The sequence below is a fragment of the Thunnus thynnus genome, chromosome 12 (assembly GCF_963924715.1).
Source record: "Thunnus thynnus chromosome 12, fThuThy2.1, whole genome shotgun sequence".
In the NCBI taxonomy this organism is placed as follows: domain Eukaryota; kingdom Metazoa; phylum Chordata; class Actinopteri; order Scombriformes; family Scombridae; genus Thunnus; species Thunnus thynnus.
In genome coordinates this window covers 6,213,403-6,234,530 of record NC_089528.1, presented here as the reverse complement: position 1 = coordinate 6,234,530, position 21,128 = coordinate 6,213,403, and the positions used below count along the sequence as shown (strand labels likewise).

At 38.2% G+C, this 21,128-nt stretch overlaps 1 protein-coding gene across 1 annotated transcript; it reads right to left on the bottom strand.

Moving 5' to 3' along the window:
- Positions 1-1,003: 1,003 nt before the first annotated feature.
- Positions 1,004-14,620, bottom strand: LOC137193672 (neuropilin and tolloid-like protein 1). Its single transcript, XM_067604976.1, has 10 exons — positions 14,142-14,620; positions 13,812-13,877; positions 12,761-12,895; positions 12,403-12,651; positions 6,621-6,662; positions 6,272-6,399; positions 5,225-5,453; positions 4,508-4,621; positions 4,257-4,401; positions 1,004-2,758 (listed from the first exon to the last, which is right to left on the bottom strand). Exons 1-10 carry the CDS (start codon positions 14,167-14,169, stop codon positions 2,224-2,226), a joined length of 1,671 nt encoding a protein of 556 aa, XP_067461077.1. The 5' UTR covers positions 14,170-14,620; the 3' UTR covers positions 1,004-2,223.
- Between the last annotated feature and the right edge of the window lie 6,508 nt (positions 14,621-21,128).

Sequence of the window (21,128 nt, the reverse complement as noted above, 5' to 3'; positions counted from 1 at the left end):
GCATGGGAAACAGACGTTTACATTGTCAAGACCAGTGTGAAATAAAAACCAACAAAAATAAATAAACAGGAGTATTGTGATTTTGCTGTTAGAAACATATATACAAATAAGTAAAAATAAAAATAATAAAAATAGAAAAATGTAGACTTTCAGTTAAAAAGAAATACAAATAAGTGAGGAGTGAAGAGTTTGTAACACTGCAACAATTTTTTGTTGTTGTTTTTGTTATGTGTGCTTCTTCTCTGATGTTTAACGGCAGCTGGAATCCATAGTGTTGCATTACTGCCATCTGCTGGATCTAGTTGACTCCTGCAGTGTCCAGATTGTCACGCTTCTTCCATCAGTCCTGTTCTCCTCAGGTATCTGATCAAGCACCTTGGTTGGATGCTTCCCTATAACTGAACTGTGCTCTATATATTGCTGTGTCCTATTCTTAATCTAGTTATTACTACCTCCTCTTTTCTGTTTCTCCCCCTGTTTCTCACACTGCCTACTCTGTTTTGAATCAAATGTAAATGTTCCCCCCTTATCTCCTGATCCCAGTGTTGTTGCCACTCTTTATTGATATTTTTCCACACTGAGCCCTTTCCCTCTGATTTTGAAAGTTTAACATGGATGTCAAAATTTCTTTTCTAACTGCTTATTTTGCTAGTTTGTCCATTCTTTTGTTACTCAGAATTCGTTTGTGAGCAGGAACGCAAATGAATGTGACCTCAGTGCTTTGTTTAATTACTCTTGAATGTATTGCAGTTATTTTGAATAGTAAGTCCTGATGTTTACTGGACACCCCTGACATAATACTGAACAGTGCAGAGACTGAATCACTACAGACCAGGACTTTATTTGGTCTGTTTTCTTCAATTTATTCTCAAGCCATCTGCTCTGCCTTCTTTCCCTGCCAGTACCTTATTGGACAAGTACATAAAAATAAATGAAAAGCTAGTACAAATAATTACAAACACACTCACAAAATTAAATGATAGCACCGTGGTGTCAGGCACAATAAAGGAAAAGGGTAAAATGTTTATATTTAATGGAATAAATAAATAGATACAGCATATTATCAACAAAATGAAAATAAATCAGCCAAAAGAAAAATGGTGCAGCACAGGACAAACCAAGAATTGAAAAGCAAACACACATAAATGAACACCAATACATATTTCCAAAAAATAACCAAAAACAAATAATAAAATAATGTATCCATTCACAAACAGAATATATAAGTTTCAGTTTTCACCACGATTCCTTTTCCATTCAGAGTTTGATATGCTTCAAAATAGTGTGACACCTTTCAAGCCCTCTATCCTATATTTTAAAAACAGTGTTTTCATAAAACATTTTTTTCTTTGTTGTACTGACTAGTATGATGACAGTATTTAGCGTTTCCATTTTATGCTGTTTTTGCTAATATCTGGTTTATTTTTTCTTCCAATTTAATTGTGGAGCAGTACACAAGAAAAATCTCTTGGTGGATAATATGTAGAAGGAAAATTAATAATTCTCAGTTTGATTATATTTTGGTGAAACTGGCATAAATTATATGTAAAATAAATTAAGTCTAGCATTTACCTAGCAGTGGTCACATAACTTTCTTTCTTTGGTGGTGCACCACTAATATCCAAGCACACTGTATAGGAAACACAGCAACACATCATCCATTCACAGAATGACCTCAAATATGATGCACTCATGAATAAACTCTACCCCAGAGTTATAATGTCAGGCTGAACAAGGAACAAAAGAAAAAAATGATGTGTGAAGTGTTTGAATGAGTGGAGATTATCTCAAAAAGTTCACTTCCCTGGCAAATCCATCCGAGTATATCAAATTATCATAGCAGATGTGCCACACCTGCTTCTAAACTCTTTGGCTGAGGTGAATTACTATTATAATCACTGGTACATGTTTCACAAGCTCCATTCCACCATTTCTGCTCATACAATGTCAAACTTGCATTTCACTTGGAATATATGGGACCAAGAAACAGTCTAACAAGAGCTGTAAAGATCATCTTAGTTTTAGTCATTTAAACTAAAATCTCATTTTAAAAAAGGGTTTAAAAAGGGGGGAGGAGTTAACTTCAATAGATCAAAACTGAGGTTATGCTACTCTTCATCAAATCACCATTATCCCTCCTATTTACTCCTTCAGTCAATTTGAGTGCAGATACATTCAGGTCTTGATTCATAAACAACTTTTTGCTTAGCATGTTGCCTTACATTAAAAGTCATTAGACAGTGTACGGTGGACAGTGTGGTCCAGCCCTGTCGTGCCGTGGTGCATCTGATGGTGGTGAATATGGTGCCTGCTGGTTGTGGGACCATCATCCATCATCAAATCATCCTCCTCCTCCGCTCTGTACCCCTCCGCACCGTCCTGAGAATAACTATGCTTCATTACCAGGATGCTCCTTCGGCCGGCTGGGGTAATGTGGTGGGAGAGGCGTGGCGACTGCTGGCTCACCATCACCGGTGGCAGCGGTGGCACAAGTGCCCCCCCATCGGATGCATCGGCGTCTCTCATGCTCAGGTTGCTGCGGCTACCGTGGACACTGCCATGCATGCTTCCCTGCTGCGAGCCACAGTGGTGGTCATGAATGCATTTGGAGGAGGAGCGGCGGAGCTTGTGGAACTTCTCAAAGTCCTCGGCCAGGGCGGCGTCAGTCAGGTCGCCGGACGGGGCACGGCGCAGAGTGCAGAGCTCGTAGTGAGGGGGTTCAAAGCCGGGGTGGAGGAGGGCAGGGTCAAAGTCATCTCTGTGGACACAGAGGAAAGAAGAGTATGTATAAGGCTCAGAGAGACATGCACAGGAAAGCTAATAGCACTTCTCAAACTGATTTTAAACCCACAAATTTAAGAGTTAACTTCAGAACCCCAGATAGTGAGAAATATGTACATAATATACAAATATATCAGCACAATCACTATGAAAAATTACCAAAATAACACCATATTCACACAAAGACTTGCCAATTATGTGCTGTTTAAGCCTGCATCACTGAGAATAATGAACTTTAAGATCATTTTTAACAAATTGCTCATCAAAAACTGCAAATTCTAATAACAGACTACTTTTTACTGACATTTATGTAAGAGTAAGGTTGGAGTTCAACAGCATTTTACTGTATCTGAGTTCAGAATAAAACCTAGTTATCAAATCAGATATGTGCTATTTGGTGCTAGCATACAGTGGGTTTATCAGAGCTTTTTTTTTTTTTTTGCTGAAAACAGATGCTGCTGTTGCTGGAAAGGAAGATGATGAGAGCAAAGTTTGTGGCCTGCAAAACCAAAAAAATTAAAAACTAAAAACAGCTAAAAAGCTCCATAAAACCGAGGGACTCTGCAGGCTCAAGTTATAATTCTCTGTGTAAGAGTCAGTATTACACTATAACCCTTTAGTTAAAAGTTAAAAATGTGATTTCACAGGCTGCATCACTGATGGATTTCAAAACTTATTTTGTCATGAAAGCCTTGATTAATTATCCAACAGTGCAGGACATTAAACTGAGACTCTTTCATTCCTATCTGCTCACCAACAACTTCCTCAACAACTTAAAATTGGCTCTTTTACAGTGCATCATAGTTCATTAAACTGATGTATTTTCTTTGTGTACCACAAAGATTGAGATAATAAATATATTACAACAATTACAGTTATTTAGAAGGCGGGGCAAGACACATTTAATCTCTCTCCTTGCAGACTTGTGTCGTGTTGAAAGTGATACAGAAATCTTACTGGGTCTGACTTAAGATTCCTGTTGTGACTTTTATGTAAAAGTGACCAGGGTGCTTATTCCGATATGACACTGACATGCTAAATTGCCATCAGATTAATGTAAAGAGGTACATGTCAGAAGGGGGATATAGTTATTTGATCCATTTTTTCTATAAAAATATTGATTAGTGCAGAGTTTAGCAAGAGGTACAATTCCAGTCTTCATCTTGAGTACTACATGCCAAATGTTAAAATTAGCATTTTCCTACTGACTTCATTTAAGTTTTTCCTCACTTTGGAACATATCAGAAGCTGACCCTAAACCTGATGCATTAAAAACTGAAGGCCAGCACCATTTTCTCGTAACAATGTTGTTTTTTTCTCACACAGGCCCTCTTGCCATCATGCATTCTTTCCTATCTTACTCTACTGTATGAAGGGGAAACTCAATAAAAAATGTACTGTTTGCTACGGTATTCAAAGTATTAAATAATGTTTAGATAAGAATTTAATTTTAAGAGAACTTTAGATGATCCAACCTGCGGATGATGTATTTCTTACGAGGTTGTTTGACCTGGATGATGACCGAGATGATGAGCAGGATGACAACCAGGCCACAGGTTACTCCAATGATGGTGAGGTTAGTGTGATCCAGAGTGTCCAGGATGCTGGCCTTCCTCTTCTCTAATTGGGGAGACAACATAGAAGAGAATGACTTAAGGTTCAGCCATGGCAATGAGTTAGAAATACCTTGCTGGTGGTGAGTTTCTCAGCCTGTGTGTCAGGGTACCTTTGCAGTGATTCTCATCCCATGGGTAAACACAGTTCTGGATACCGTTGCAGACCAGAGTCTGATTGATGCACATGTTGCTATGGCAAAAGAAAGTGTCTCCATCACATGGAGCTGAAAAACAAAATGCAAGAGTCAGGCTGGAAATTAGGTTCATGAGAGTGGAGGGAAACCAAAACAATGAGGTAAAAGAGGCTAAAATGCTCTGTAAAGCTGAGGGAAACTGCAGAGTAGGTAAATAATTCTCCATGGGTTCATTACTACAAGTGACTGCTTTCACATTAAATACAATCATACAGCTTTAAAGTATAATTTAATCGAAATGGTTCATCTTAAATTTTGATATTTTGATTCCAACATTCTTAATTTAATAAAAAAAAAACCCACTACAGTAGTATGAAGCAGCTCTGTTGACTAATAATTCTCCCTGAACTTATCTTTTAAAATGAGCACTGGCCAACATATCAGAAGCCATGCCCAGTGAACGTCCTCGTATTTTTCTTATTTTGATTAATACACCTTCTCTAAATAACTCATTTTTAAAAATGTTGAATGATGTTTCGTGCCAATATGGTAGCCATAAATAATAAAAGAGAAGGAAATAATAGGAGGTACTATCATTTTATTTTTGTTTATTCCACACTTGATACACTCCTGTTAAAGAGAGTTCACTTTCAGTCAGGTAAATGTAACAGAAATCGACAACGGTTCACTCACGTTCAAGGAAGGTTGTGAAGAGGATCTTGAATCTGCTCTTCCTGCTTCCCTCGTCTGCCCACATCCTCACCACACCCACAGAGGACACCAGCATGACGTCGTTGGCCACCGTGGAGCAGAACTTATTCTTCAAGTGCTCAACTGAACTGCTGCCGTCGTAGATGGCAACAAAGTTACGCTTGCACTCATTTGAGTTGTGCATCTCATACTCCAGAAAACGCAAGTAGATCTGCGGGGGCATGAAAGGATGAGTTAAAGTACAGTGAATAGATAAGGGTGTGATGACATTTACTCCTCCTGGCTCATCCTTCATACTTTGTTTTTCTTTCTGCTTATTAAGAAATTTCTATTTTATTTGATTTTTTAAAAGAATATATCATGTTTTTGTAACAAAGTGCCAAGTGACCTACACTAATTCAGCAAAGTTATACATAGACGCCAAAACTATCGCCACCAAATCATTAGCTTTATGACTCATGCTAACACTTTAGCTGACATTACTATTGCCTGTTTGTAGGCCACTGGGTTACCTGTCAGATGAGAAAATGAGAACTTGTAGCAGCTTTAAAGCTGAATGGATAATCTAAAATTTTTGGAACTCAGCAATTTTTGAGAAGGAGAAAAAATGCAGTAACACAATAAATGATAGAAGTATAGCACTGGGCTAAATGTTTTCAGCAAGCAGGTAAAAAAGGCGGGAAAAAAACCTGACATTTTTCTTTGTTTCTTTTGTAAAAAAGTGAGTGTAACATGTTTTTTTTTATAAGAAAAAATTACATTGTGCAAACATAGAGTCTTTGGCAATAAATTATCCAATGACCCTATGTTTTTATATTTTAGAGATGTTGTAGCTAAGTGTAAGATCTTGTTAGGTTGTTGTGAGAAGGATATACTAGCATTAAATCATTTGGCTTAGTACTTTCAAAAGGGATGTGTTTGAAAGTCAAAGTCATTCCATGCACCAAAAAGCCAACCACAACTGACAAACAACTACAAGTAACACCACCAGCAAACAGGTGGATCAACAACAGTATGACGTATACAGACCTTAGCTCTTGGTGGAGCCCTGATGTACCACCTGCAGTCCACAGCTTCAGTCTGCAGTGCCCGGCTCTCTCTGGCTATCTGCGCTGATTCCACAAAACCCTCCGGACCACTCAGCTCAAAGTCACAAACTGTGAAGAACAGCAGCAGTTTTCTGTAACTGTTTAACGTATTGCTAGTTCAGGGACCATAAAACTTTACTACCTTGTAGTCAATTTATTCTGTTGAAGCATAATCATTTAATTTAACAACTTATGCTCTATAAGGATGTTCGCGTATTTTTTTCAACCAATTCCTGAACTGCTTTGTATGATATTATGTTGTGTCATGATCACATAATTTAAATACTCACATGGCAGTGCTGGCAGTTCCCCAAGCTCTTTGAACTCAGGATCTAAAAGCAGAAGACAGAGACAAATATATTTATGTAACATTTACAAAAGTCTTAACTCAAGTTGGGGTCGTAATTCAAAATAGGCTACAGGATTTTTCATGGTGGGTTAGGTAATAGGTCCTTATTAACAGTCCCAGGGTGTTTGGGCCCCACACTGGAACAGTGTCAAACCTCTATGGAAAAGAAAAATATTTCACATAGTGTATAACTAAAGATCCATTCCAGAAATGTTTTAAGAAATATAAAATAATCAGCTTTGAATGATTGAATGATGAGTCTATGAATATTATATATAAGTTGAACTATAAGATGTCTCCTACATCACCCTAAAGTTCAATTTGTCATTGTATTTAAACTGGAGGCTTCAAGTTTCCACATCACACTTGTGTAAGTCACAAACTGGACCACTATTGGCTATCAAACTACTTGCGATGTCACAAATCATGCACATAGGTACACCCTCTAAACTCAGATTTAAGGTGAGCAGAGAAAATTTTCCACTTTCAACAGGCTAATGTGAAAACAAACTGTGTACATACATCATTCTGCACAGTGAAGCTCATACATCCAACTGAAGGAACAGGAAGCAAAAGACGTTTTTAAGTGGAGGGGGACTTTAGGAACAAGTTGTATGTGTTTCACATATGCAAACACTGGTAAAAAGAAAATAGATAGATGTAGTATGTGCATGTAATGTAACCATACTTACAGAGCACACTGTAGACATAATGTATATTTTACAGTATATGCTCAAAATATATTTGGTGATATTTACAGGAGTGATTCACCAAGAAAATATAACAATATAAGTACAAAATATGACTATCTCATCTGCACAGATTTTTCAACAGTGTGCATGCCATATTTAACACATTTAAAAAGAGGCACATTTTGTCTTTGAAAAGGGTGAAGATTAAAATAATACATATGACCCTAGATTTTTAGTAAGTACAAAGAATAAAAAAATATACATATTGCAAAACAAAATAAAAACACAGCTAGCTGAGGCTTACATAATCTGTGTACCAGCACATTCCCTCTGCCTGCCCTCATTTAAAGTCCCCTGAAACCCTCATGCCCTTCATCAAAAAAGAAAAAAACACACTTAGCATCAGAGAGGAAAAAGATATTGTGTCCTAAACCTTTGTGCTGATGAATCTACTTGGTAGGTGGATTATAAATCCTGATATACCAGCTTAGTTCAGGACAGATTAGGCTCCACCAGCAGTGACAACCTGGTGATAAAAATGTCAAATCTGCAGCCGTTTTCATATTGTTTGCGGGAAAATCCGTACTTTGATTAAATACAGCTATAAAATTTATTTTAAAAAATAAAAGTTTCGCGCATTGTAAAAAATATTTCATTATCGCTGATGTTGGTAATGCTACACATTTGTCTGAGGTTGTGATATAAGAAGAGCAGGTGATGAACTCAACTGAGGCTCAAATCAACAAGGACTCTTATTAATCCCCTCATGTTCCTTACTTGTTTCTGCTTCAGGCTTGGCCAGATTATTCACATTCATTCCTATGTGGGTGTGTGTGTATGTGTGTGTGTGTTTGTGTGTGTGTGTGTGTGTGTGTGTGTGTGTGTGTGTGTGTGTGTGTGTGTGGTGCAACAATGTATTCCCAGAGGCTTTATACCCTATATGAGGGTATAGTATATATGAGACCCTATATGTAAAAAAAAATAGATGAAGGCAAGATATTGGATGGTTCTTGTAAATCCTCTCCTAATATCGTTCAGTCCTGAAAATGTATTGATTGATACAACATATATATATATTTTAACTTAACTAATGTGGAATAAAATAAAATAATTATGTTCATTGATTATTGTATACTTGAATTTTCCACTTTCCATTGCTGTCAACAGCAAAAACTAATAACAGTTAGACACACTGGAATAAGCAAAGTTTGCCAAGAGTCAACAGACTATCCTTGACTCAGAACATGCAATCACCACTGCAACATGAATAAATACAACATGTACTCTTTAAAGAGGGTTTGATGGAATAATCAATGGTGCAAATGAATCAGCATTGCTAAACACTCAAGTTATGGCTGTCAATGAAAAAGATAAGCTATTTTATGATCTTCTCCCAACATTTCTGTGTATGAATATATTGACTATGTATGTCAATTTACTGAAATACAGGGAGACATGCTAATCAGTGCATAGCTAAAATGATGTGCCTTTCTGCAAAAATGGAACTATGGACATTCTGGTATAGTGTAAGCAAAGTCAGCATCACAATCTAGCTGCAAGATCATCATCATAGTTCCAGCGGTGTTGCAGCTAATGTTAACTCCTTACTTTAAGGTTGTTTAGTCAGTGTCTGTTAATTAATGATAGTGAGTCATTTTCTAAATTATGAAAACTTAAAGGGGACCTATTATGCTTTTCCTTATTTTCAGTCATATGATGTTACAATGTCAGATGTTCATATTAAATGAGGCCAAAGTTTCAAATAATGAGGTAAACGTATATAAAAGTAATCCTTCTGAGCAAAAAGCTCAGGCTTCAGACTGCGCTAAATGTTCAGTTTCCAATATTTTATTCTAGTTTCGAGATGAGCTGACGTCAGCTTGTCACAGATTTCTTTATATGGTCATCTTTTCCAGGCACAGCACGGACAGTGCAGGGAGATACTATACACTTGTTTGGTGGCGGCAGAATAACATTTTACTCACTATGTTACCTTTGTTATTTCCTAACAGCAGACGTTTTCCGCTTCAGTTGGCACTTTAGCACATTTCCCACGCGTAAATTACACCGTCATGTCACACAATGAGCAGGTAATGAGTGTAATATTTACCAAACATACATGTTCATGCTGTAAAAATCTCATATTCCATATCAGATTCCACTATGAACATGTACTGATGGATTTGAGAAATTGACATTTGGAGTAAAGAAGGAGAAAAAGAGGTGAAATCCTGATACTATAGTTTGTTTACGTAGCCTTCGGAGCTGGTGGACGTCAGCCGTGACGCAGCTTCCAGAAGTTAACCAGAATCAGAACAGAGTTGAGGTCATCGGGAGGGGGGTCTTAAAGAAACAGGAGCTAAAATGGCCTGTTTCAGACAGAGGCTGAACTAAAGGGTCAGTATAAGATAAATAAGGATTTTTTTTGAACTGTGAATCATGCAAAGCTACTCTAGTTGAGATCCCAGAATAAAACTTAAGAGATGGAAATGAGCATAATAGGTCCCCTTTAAAATGTGGTTTTACTTACACACAACTGTAAAAAAGGTGGTTGAAGAAAACTTTATAGCCTTTTTTTCAAAATTAAAATATATATTTTTGACCCGTTTTTAAATATTTAGCTTCAGTAGGAACAAATGGGCACATCGACAAGCACTGAGAGACAAAATAACATGTGGCTTGTTTTGGTCTTTTCAAAGGATTTATTGACGACGACGAAAATATTAAATTTAATTTAAAGGTTAAGTCTCAGCCTATGAAGTGTTTAATTAAAAACACAAGGTTTGGAAAATGTTGTGTGGGTATGTGTGCATGTGAGCGGATTAATTCTCTCCTGCTATCCACAATAAGTGGAATTAGACAGGAGATTAGCATTTGGCATGAGAGACTCATTACATCTGATGTAAACAGACAGAAAACAGCTTCTCCTGATCTGCCAATAATGAAAAGTATCTTCTTAAAGGGATAGTTTGTAGCATGGTTCATAGTCTGTTGCAGAGTATGCTTAATAAGTTGCTAACACTGGGATAGTTAGGTGACTCTAGGGTAAAATGCTGTGAAATTATATAGAATGCCAATAATGAATGAATTCTGAAAAATAGCTCTGAGCGACAAGATGCACTGGCAGACAACCTCAGTCCCCCAGCAACTTCACAACTAGTGTGTGTGGGATGGACTCGTAAGAATTTAGTTAGTTTAGTTTAGAGTCTGAAACTGGAACATCCCTTGAGGAATACAAAGATAATATAGGGATACAAAATCATGTTAAGAAAGAAAGAAATGTGGCAGGATGGCGGGACAGGGGGATGCAGATTAATCTCTGCCCCTCGTCAGTGTAGGTGGCCTATAAAATCTGCTGTTAATAAAGCCTCGGCCTCAGACTCCCTTAAGCTGCTACCACGGCTCAGCACTGACAAGCTGTATTCCCCTGAAGACAAGCTTTCATTAACTCTTGTGTGTGTGACTGAGGGAACAAGTGCCTATGTGTGTGTGTGTGTGTGTGTGTGTGTGTGTGTGTGTGTGTATGTGTGTGTGTGTGTGTGTGTGTGTGTATGCGTGTGTTTGAAGAAATGTTGCCCTCCTCTTCCCTCGTCAGCTGCAGCTGGTGTGCCTGCACTGCAAATGGAAATGAGAGAACGTCCCCAGCAGCATGCAACCAGACCACTATTAAAGTTGCAATATGCAACTTTTTTTGACAACAACAAAGCAGTAGGTTGTATTGTACATTGCCACAGATCATTTAATGGAGTTTAAGGATTACAAGCCTTTTCTGTGGCTTGAGAAAAAAAATCATAACTCACACACCCTATTCTGTCTTTCCCTTTAAAAGTTCAAATTCTGAAAGATGTTGACTTACAGTTACAGCAGTGGTGTATTTGATATATGTATATTGATATTACATTGTGTGATTCGAAATGTAAGTGTCCAGTGTGCTTGCAAATGTGTGATAATGTGTGTTTTAATTGGCCTATATGACCAGGGAGAGAGGTATTGTTTTGGCATGTGGCAGCCGACAATGTCAAACTCACAGCAGGGTAGTGGATAGTGGGAGAGAATGCAAAGGAAAGCAGTTAAAGGCTTAGAGGCGTAGTAATACCCTCAACATCGTATGAACATATGATATGAGAACAACAATACAGCAGAAATGCAAAATTATGTGAAACATGAATAAACTTGTCGTCTGTATTTTCCACTTTTTTGCCATAGTGAGAGGTGAGCAAGCATGTCTGGCATCCTCCATTTACCCATGAGACTAAAATGAAACTAAATAACAATTATCTCCAAATATCTCCAAATTTGGTAATTAAAAAAAAATCAAATAAACTGAGAGATCAAGTGTTACTTAATGGTTTGAGAAATTCTCCTTCGTCTTCATAAATAAATAAACAAACCATTTCGTTGAAAAATGTCAAATAGCTATTTTGCTTAACTTGTGAAAAGTTGATGTTTTGGAGATACATGATTTTCACAGGACAGCAGATACAGAGCAATTGTCATTCATTTGGTTTATATAATGTATGTGGCCACTGCATGATTGTAAGTCCAATATTCACTCTCCTTTAGCTCTGCTTTGGTCTCCACCAACTCCTGAAGGAAATATCTGACTAGATGCTAAATGCTAAATGCTACCTGTTTCTGTCTGCTGTTTGGTGCTGGGCAGGTGGCGTACAACTGACTTATCAGAACTTTTTTACTAAAATTTGCCTGTCTCTGCTGGAAACAAGGTTGAGGCTGAACCAAAACATTAAAGGGATAAGCTGTAAAAGACACTAAAATGCTCCGTAGCTGAGAGGAACTGAGGAGTTGGGTGATAATTTTATGGGTGTTTGTTACTACAAGCCACCCTTTCATATTACATGTGGCCATTTGATCCATTGTTAATATAAAAATATTTATTAGAGCAGTTTTAAAGCTGTCTTCACATGAATATTAGCACCGTGTGATAAAACACAGCCCTCCTCCATTAAGTTCAGAATTCAAGTTCACAGTCCTTTTTAGATGGTTTGACACACCGTATCATGCATCACTAACCTTGTGTGAAGTTATACCGGGCAGAGAAACCAGTGGCCTCCAGTTCTCCATCAGCCACAAACTTGATGTACAGGTACCTCCCACTGGAGCGGACATATGCGGGGCTTTCCTGCCCACAGTATCGGCCGATGATGGGCGAGAAACCAAAGGGCCCATCGCGGACCTCAATGTGGTCAAACTTACACTCCCAGGATGGCTCGATGGAATACTTCTCATCGAAAAACAAGTCGATGCACTGGCGGGGAGAGGCTGGGAAGAGGATGAGAGGTTGAGAGCAGGTAAGAGAAAAGTAGAGGAGGTGAAGCAGAAGGAGTGGAGAGTGACTGAGAGTATAAAAAGGTCAAGATGAAAGCCTCACCTTCTATAATGTACACACATTCCCTCTCAGCTGGGTATTTCTCAGGGTAGTTGGGTGAGGTGAAATACCCTCCATCAGGCTCCTTTACCCAGGTCCCACACTGCCCAGCTGGTGTCACACCTGAGTTGTTCTTCACTGGTACCACAGACACACAGACAGACTGATGAAAGTGTCAAGCTCAGCACAAGTTGGAAAGCTGTTTGTATTTTTCATTTCATCATTTTAAAAGTTGGAAAATGCAGTGGAAAGTGTAGATTTGTTGTTGTATAAATCATATAATTTTCTGGTAGGTATCCTTAGAAAATAACTGATCTTGTGGCTTTTTATGTATGTTGAGCAAGTTATCTTTACTTTTGTTATTGAAAATTGTTTGACATTGTGAATGTATACAGCTGAATATGAGACAGTATGTCCAACTTTTTGCCCATTAGCTTCGACTTATGTTAGAAGATGAGGTTAAAGTTTGATCTGGTTTGATACATCACAGAATAATAGAACTCCAGATAAGATTCTAGATTATTTATTCATTTATTTTCATTATTGAATGATCTATTGATTTTTTTTAATGACTCAATGAGTATTTAATATACAAAATGCCAGAAAGCAGTGAAAACTTTTCAATTTTCAAGGGGACATCTGCAAATTATTTGTTTTGTCTAGTCCAAAATACAAAGATGTTCAATTTATAATGATATATCAAAAAGGAAAAACAGCAAATCCTCACATTTGAGAAGCTGAAATGAGTAAATTTTTGGCATTTTTCTGCAATATATGATTTCAGCAATTAAGTAATTATCAAAATAGAACTAATCCATTAATCGACTAATCGTTTTAGCTCTAACCTGAACCACATTTCAGTGAGTTTTACAGGTAAGACCTGGTATACACTTTTTGATCATTTCTTCTCAAAATCAAAATGATTCGTGTGAAAAAAATTATGATTAAACAAACAAACAAAAAAGTCCTCCTATTCAGTGTTCTCTGTAACAGAAAATAACCAAATCCTTTACATGGTTAATGAAGAGTGAAGTACAATATCTCAGGATGATACCTTGAGTTTTTGTTTTGGTGGCTGTGGCACCTGACGGCTCAGGTGAGATGAGGATTGCTGCTAAAGCTGAGAGAAGAGAAGAGAAAATTAAAGATGATGTTTTTTGCTATTTGTCACAAATCTGCTTAAACTTCTTTTGAAAAATCCTAAAACGGTAGACTGATAAAATACCAACAAACGCAACACAGAAAGAAGCACATAAACACGACATGTGGACGACCAGCACACTATAGGGTTATAAAGATACACTGTATATACACACATTTAATAACTTGATCTTCAAAACAGATCTGAGTAGATTATGAAACATGTTTTCAGTTGTAAACTTACCGATGGGCAGCAGAAGTTTGTGCACCATTTCTGTTCCCTGAGGATGAGTAGCTCTGTCTCCAGTATTGCCATTAAATAGTCTGGACTAAACGGAGCCGTCCATTCCCAGCTCCCATTAGTGGGGAAAATGTATTCTTCAGCCCATCAGTTCTTTCCCAAAATGCACCAAGTCCGACAGCAAAGAGTTCGTCATTTCCATCTCTGTCTGTCTCTCTGAGAGCTCAAAGGATTACACTCCCGTCCACCACAAACCTTCACATTTTTGCTCCACCTTTAGTCTGCATTAATCCTCTCAGAAGACTCGGTCACTGACAAAGCTGCACCCGCTGCAGAAGAGTGCCGATAAACGACAACTACCCTGCTGTGAGTGTATGTGTGTCTGTGTGTGTGCGTGCGTGTGTTTGTGTGTGTGTGTGTGTGTGTGCATCATTCAATTATAGTGCCTGAATATTCGCCCTTCAGTGAACTACACAATTCAATAAAATCAGATGTGTTCAAAATGCATTTTAATTATTTTTTATTATATATTAGTTATAAGTAAGAATGCATTCTTATCATTTGAACTGTGCTCCAGTGGAGGAAAAAGTATTCTTTCCCATTTAATTAAGTCAAAATACAAGAGTATTATCATAAAAAATGTACGTACTTATTATTCAGCAGAATCATGTCGGTGTTATATTATTATTCATCATATTTTTTTTTATTACTGATGCATAAACATGTAAGCAGGATTTTAATCTTGTATCTTGTTGAGCTGGAGCCAATTTGAATTACTTTATATGCTGTTTGGCAGCATTAGCAGTGAGCTATAGTTGTTTACATGTTTTGCATATAAATTCCTAATCTGCAAAATAACAGCAGACAGATAAATATATTGGAGTAAAAAACTCGATATTGTAATCACAGAATTGTTTTGTACTTCCTACTGTTTCTGCATGAGAGTTAGGTACATGTATGTTGCCCGTGCCATGGTTTTGACTAAACAACATACTTTGTCTTGGATAGGATCCAAGTTGAATATCCTATCATAAAGATACATCTGGTACATAGCAGCAAACTTACAGAATGTTAGATAGGTCAGTGATTACTTCATGTAAACTCTACATAACCAGTAAGACTTCAGCTAAGATAAAGCTCATATTGGAATATTAACAGGCATGTTAACACACTCAGCCAAAACTTCTGGCTTTATGTACTGGCATCATTTTCATGAGAAAAACAAATCTTAAACATACAGTCCACTTTGCATATCAAGCCATAGTTTCAAAACTGTTTCTGTGTGACAGCTCAAATCTAAATCAACTTTGGGCTTATTTATTTGTTTATTTGAGGGAAAGGAGGAAACAGAAATAGGCAAATATAGGTCTCCATGTTGCTGATTTATTTAATAAAATGTCCAAATAAAAAGCAGCAGGAAATGATGTGAAAGAAATCGGTAAATCGGACAATAACACTAACACATCTGTCTCTTATCTGATGGTTTGCGTGCTGCCCATGTATATGTTTGAGTGTATTATTCATATATTTTAGTAGAAAATTAGGAAACAGATAAACAATTGTAAACGCCACCAGAACCAGCTACAACTTTAAAACTAATGAGTAATTTAACATGAAATGCACCAGTAATGAGTTGGCTACTCATATATTTGATAGTAGAATGACAGCAGAACTGCTAATACTTTCGTAATCTCACTTAAAGCTGCATCAAGTGATTTTTTACAACTAGAGGGCAAAAGGTCTCCAAAATACCAAATAGTTGCCTATTCACACATCCAACAGACACAGAGCTTTATGAACATTCCCTTTGAGGTCTGTTTGTGGCACTCTGATAAATGGAAGTCCAATATACATTCTCCCTTTGGCTCTGTTTTGGTCCACTCCAACTCTTTTAGCTTATTCGATGCACAAATATCTTCACCAGACATTCTACTTTACTTAAGGACAACATATCATGCACATTTACAGGTCTATATTTTTAATCCGTGGCTTTACTGGAATATCTTTGCATGATTTACAGTTCAGAAAACTTCTTATTCAATACTGACCCTTTACGCAGACCCTTAACTTGAAGATCCTTTCTCAAAACGCCTGTCAATGAGACTGTAAAAGGCAGGGAAAGCCTCCCTTCCCCTGGGGCTACAAAAGAGCCTGCACAGTCTCTGCTCCTCAATATTTTGGCACTTCACCTCACATAACCTGACTCTTGTAGATACCTTGCTAGCAATTAAACTTTCAGCTTGGAGGTGAGCTAGCTCCCTGCCCAAGGCTTCGCTACCAAAGCTCTCTACTCAGCGCTTGTTTAACTTGCTAACTAGCCGCTTTGCCACATTTAGCCTAGCTAACATGTACCTGTTTAGCCTTGCTAACCTAACAGCTATTCCCACACCTGTTTAGCAAGCTAACAACTCTGTTTAGCAAGCTAAATTGCCAAGTGGAATGGCACCTGAGAAAAAGAAAAGCTCTTCCAGCTGGTCTAGCAAGGCAAAACTGGGAAGCTGAAATATCGTCCATACACCAGTACTTGCAGGTTTTCTTACTAAGAGTTGGATTCCCACAACGCTTGCCTGGTGTGTCATGGCATGTTGCATGCTAAAGCTGCACTTGCTAACCCGGAGACCTGTGCGTACTGTCGCTGATTCCGAAGGACGACCCTGGAAAGGCGTGTGGCGTTCCTGTTGAAGGTGCTGGGAAGCTAAGCTGCATGCGGAGATCCACTGCTGTCTGAAGCCCTCAAGTCCTCTGTAGAGTTTAAACCTGAAGGCAGTGACTTCGATGAATAAGAAGGACAATCATGTGGCGATCAGATGGTTGATATCCTCCCTACCATGAAGTACGTGGGTATGGAGGAGGACCCAGTTGACTTCACTGTCTCCGATACGCTTTCCGTCGCTGCTTCAGGCGACCTCTGGGAGGATAAGGTCAAAGTCGGAGGTGGAGGAGATGAAAAGGAGCCTTACCAGGTCCTCAGTACTGGAGATCTTACAACCAAGACCAGCACCTTGAAGTGCTGCAGCCTGCTCCACCTCCTCGCCAACAGCTAACTCAGCTTGCATGAAATTATTTTCTCCCGCAACAGCTTGCAGTGATGAAACTCAAATTGCCTGTTTTCCCCAACTTTATGTATGAGCTCACACGGTCCTGGACAGCCACTAAGCCTATGCTGTCACTGCCGTTTACCCAGTTCTTAGTCTTGAAGGATATGGAGGCTGCAGGGCTAGCTAACATTCTTCCAATGGATGAGATGCTGGCTGTCCGCTTCACACCGAAGCCTAACACCGCGAGCAGCAAACCCACTCTCCCCAGTAAGCCGTGCAGATTCTCCACCTCTCAGCTTGAGAAAACATACAGTGTACTGGGCTGACTGCTTGTGTGCTTAACACGGTCTCGATTCATCAAGCTTATGAAGCGGAAAAACTGACATCATCACTGCTGTTTTATCAGGGCCAGTTCATCTCAGACTATCTGCGGCGGCATTTTCGGTGTGTGATGTTATATCCTCATACTGATGTGTTGTATCGAGTGTACCAACCAAAAGGGAACTGAGTGTTATACGCATAACCAATGTTACCTGAGGGAGGGAAATGAAATACAGCACAAGTCAGCCCCTCACCGCCTATTTGGCTCGGTGAAGTGCAATTTAGATTGAGGAGCAGAGACTGTGCAGAGACAGGATCTTTTGCAGCCCCAGGGGAAGGCAGGACTTCCTCTGCCTGTGACAGTCTCATTGGCTTTGACAGGCGTTTTGAGAAAGGTTCTTCAGGTTTGTCTGAAAAGGGTGCAATCCCCATACTGGTGTGTTATACCTCGTTTACCTCCCTCAGGAAACACTGGTTATATGTATAACCACTAGTTCCAGTGCCTGTCTAATTAAGGCCCCCTCCCGAGTAGCCTACTCTGTCTGATTGGCTGCTCTGGATGCCAACAAACCATGAAACTATATTAGTACTATAAGTACTATATTAGTAGGATTTCATTACTTTTTCTCATTCTTTACTCAAAAATGAATTACCATGTAAACCTTACATGCTAAATCATTTTTATAGCATGTGGAACACAAAGACTACACTAGAGCCGATGAGTTGGTGACTTTTTATTAAAAATTCTAGCTACCTTTCAAACATAGCAAAACATCTTTTATTTAGTTTTCTTTTCTTTTGATCACAAACTATGAGTACTTTTTTCAGCTGTATTCGTAAGGCTTGCTAGTGAACTCAGGCCATTTTTGGAGTGCATTGGCCTTCAGGTGAAAATCTTCACTTTGAGCAATCATTGAATCAGTGGTATTTCCATTTGAAAAGTTGGGAACAAATATTGCATCCAACACAACTAGGTGGGCAACATTGTGCAGCCATGTCTTTGTTGCCTCCAGCCTACTTATCTTGCATCTTTCAAAAGCTTCTTGGGTGTGGTTGTCAGATTTTTGCACTTCAGCCAAAAATTCTTTGCTAGCTGCCTCTGGGTCAGGGTTGAGATTTAGCATCACCGAGTGATTTTGCATTAGATTTAATAAACTCATTAGCTGTTGCATTTTTGATGTGGGGGAGGTAAAGCTGCAAACTGGCTGCAAAAAACTGCCAAAGTACCACATTGATGAATGTGACGTCTTCTGTGTATAACATGTCGTTTGCTCCAAAGTTGCTCAAAGATTGGTCATCAATTATGAGTTGCTTTGTGTACCTTGGTGAGATAAACAGACAATAAAATCACATCATCTGCCATAGAGTACACACATTCAATAATGGCAAACTGATTTTATAGCACAAATACACATTGCCTACCTTTCTTTCTCCTCTGTCATTCTGGCAGGACTGTTTACCAGGTGAGGCACCTGCCTCAGGTACTTGCTGACAGGGTGGACATGTGCTTGCTAGTCCTCTCTCATGTTTTTGATGAACAAACATGGGATGGGCACTTAATCTGACGCACACTCTCCCCTTGCCTGTCTAGCGAGGGTGTCAAACAGCAAACAACAGGATCAATACTGATATCATATTTGTGCATTAAGTGCACAGCTGGAGTCGGGGGGTGATTCGCTTAGCTTAGCTTAGCTTAGCTTAGCATAAAGGCTAGTGGCAGCTAGCCTGGCTCTCTACAAAGTTAAAAAATCCACCTACTAGCACCTCCAGAGCTCACTAATTAACAATTGTATCTTGTTTGTTTCATCTGCACAACACAACATTAGTGATTTTAGAGTGAGGTAAGTAGTGTAACTGTATTTCTTCTTGATGAACAGTTTATTCCTCCACCCAGCACTTCTGTGCATTGTCTTTGCCGGTTGCCATGAGAAGAGTTCAAGAAGTCACTGCAACCAGTCAAGAAGTTACAGCAAGAAGTTACTTTCTGTAAAATCACAAATTGTCAATTTTACATTTCTGTATGTGAATGGATTAAACAAATAACATACACGTTAAATACTTTTGCTACATTCCCCCTTCAAATCACTAAAAATCAGCTGCTTTAACAATGCCATTGACTGTAAACTATCTACAGCAATTATGTTACATTTTGCTTCATTTTATTTTTTTTTGAAGAACTATGTACTACAGCATAGTACATTTTGTACATTTGTTGGTACATTTTCCCCTGTTTGAATGCACATAGAGTGCTAACTCTTTTTATGAATCATGTGGCTCTTAAAAGAACCTTAATTTCAGCTAGAGTACAGCAGTCATACAAGGAGTTTGTCTGTTAAGCGTGGTGATATTGCCATGAAGAGTTCAAGGACTCCATGAATTACCACATGTTAAAAGATGTACCTTTCTTGGCTTTAACTCATTTAAGATTGTAAGGGGTAGACATGGCAACTGGATTGCATGGATCAGCCCAAACAACAGTGTTTCATGGGAGGATTGCTCAAGGCTGAAGTTGATTTTGACAAAAAATCTCTTCTTTTTCCAGGAGGGGGCAGCAGAGACTTGTGGAAGATGAATGACACTTCTGAATTTTTAACTATGTAGAACAAGGATTTAAACTGCTAATCATCTGCATACTGTATAAGACTTCCAAGCTCCTCATTCCTGACCAAAATTATTTTTAATTCAAATGTTGCAAATTACACATAAACTGTGGAATACAAATAGTGTAAAAACACAGCAGGCCAGACCTGAAGGCAGTGCCAAGGGACCCCTCACCTCATCTGGCTGAACCAGAAACATGGCTGATGTTGTTTATGCACTGACAATTTCTACTTTAAAGCTAATGTCATTTACCAAAAAAAAGTGTTGTTTTTTGTCATCAGGAAATTTAAGATTGAAACAAATTTCCAATCTCTACATACCTTGGAAGTAGGTTTTTTTTTTTTTTTTTTTTTCCAGAAATCCATATTCAGATTGAAAGAAAAGTCATAGTTGCAGACCTTATTATGCTGCAGTAAATGGGAAATCACTCATTTATTAGTAAGTAAAAACATCTTAGAATATGGAATTATGGGACAGAATTAGAGCTGAAACAATTACTTGATTAATCAATTGGTCAATCAATTATTTAGCAATTATTTAGATATTCAATTAATCTCTTTTTTTCATGTATAATTTTTCAAGTTTCTTAGGTTGTGGATTGTTTTTCAGACAAACAAGCAATACGAAGACTTCAACTTGGGCTCTGGAGAATTTTGATGGACATTTGTCTCTATTTTATTACATTTCAGAGTCTAAATTGATTAACCAATAAATGGAGAAAATAATCATTAGTTGCAGCCCTAGACAGAATGGCCATGACAGCAGACAGGTTGCAGTGTTTGGACTGGGTACAGTATATATTTAACATCTATCCTAAACCATCCCTTCACCCAGTTCTTTCTTAACTTCAGCACATTTTACTGTAGCAATTCATGTTTTGTCTCAATAAATGATTAGATCTCTATTTACTTTGGCATGGTAAAGAATGAGACAGTTGGAATATATACAGTACTGTGCAAAAGTTTTAGGCACCCTAAATGTTTAGATTCTTATCCATTATGCAATACCATCAGGGTAGTGTCTGATCGGT

What these genes read in the sequence shown, in the direction of transcription:
- LOC137193672 (XM_067604976.1), bottom strand. Translation starts at nt 14,169, where the DNA reads ATGGTGCACAAACTTCTGCTGCCCATCG. An exon ending in ATGTGTGTACATTATAGAAG is followed by an intron (nt 12,652 to 12,760) that starts GTGAGGCTTTCA and finishes TCCTCTTCCCAG; the next exon opens with CCTCTCCCCGCCAGTGCATC. An exon ending in GGGCTCCACCAAGAGCTAAG is followed by an intron (nt 5,454 to 6,271) that starts GTCTGTATACGT and finishes ATGCCCCCGCAG; the next exon opens with ATCTACTTGCGTTTTCTGGA.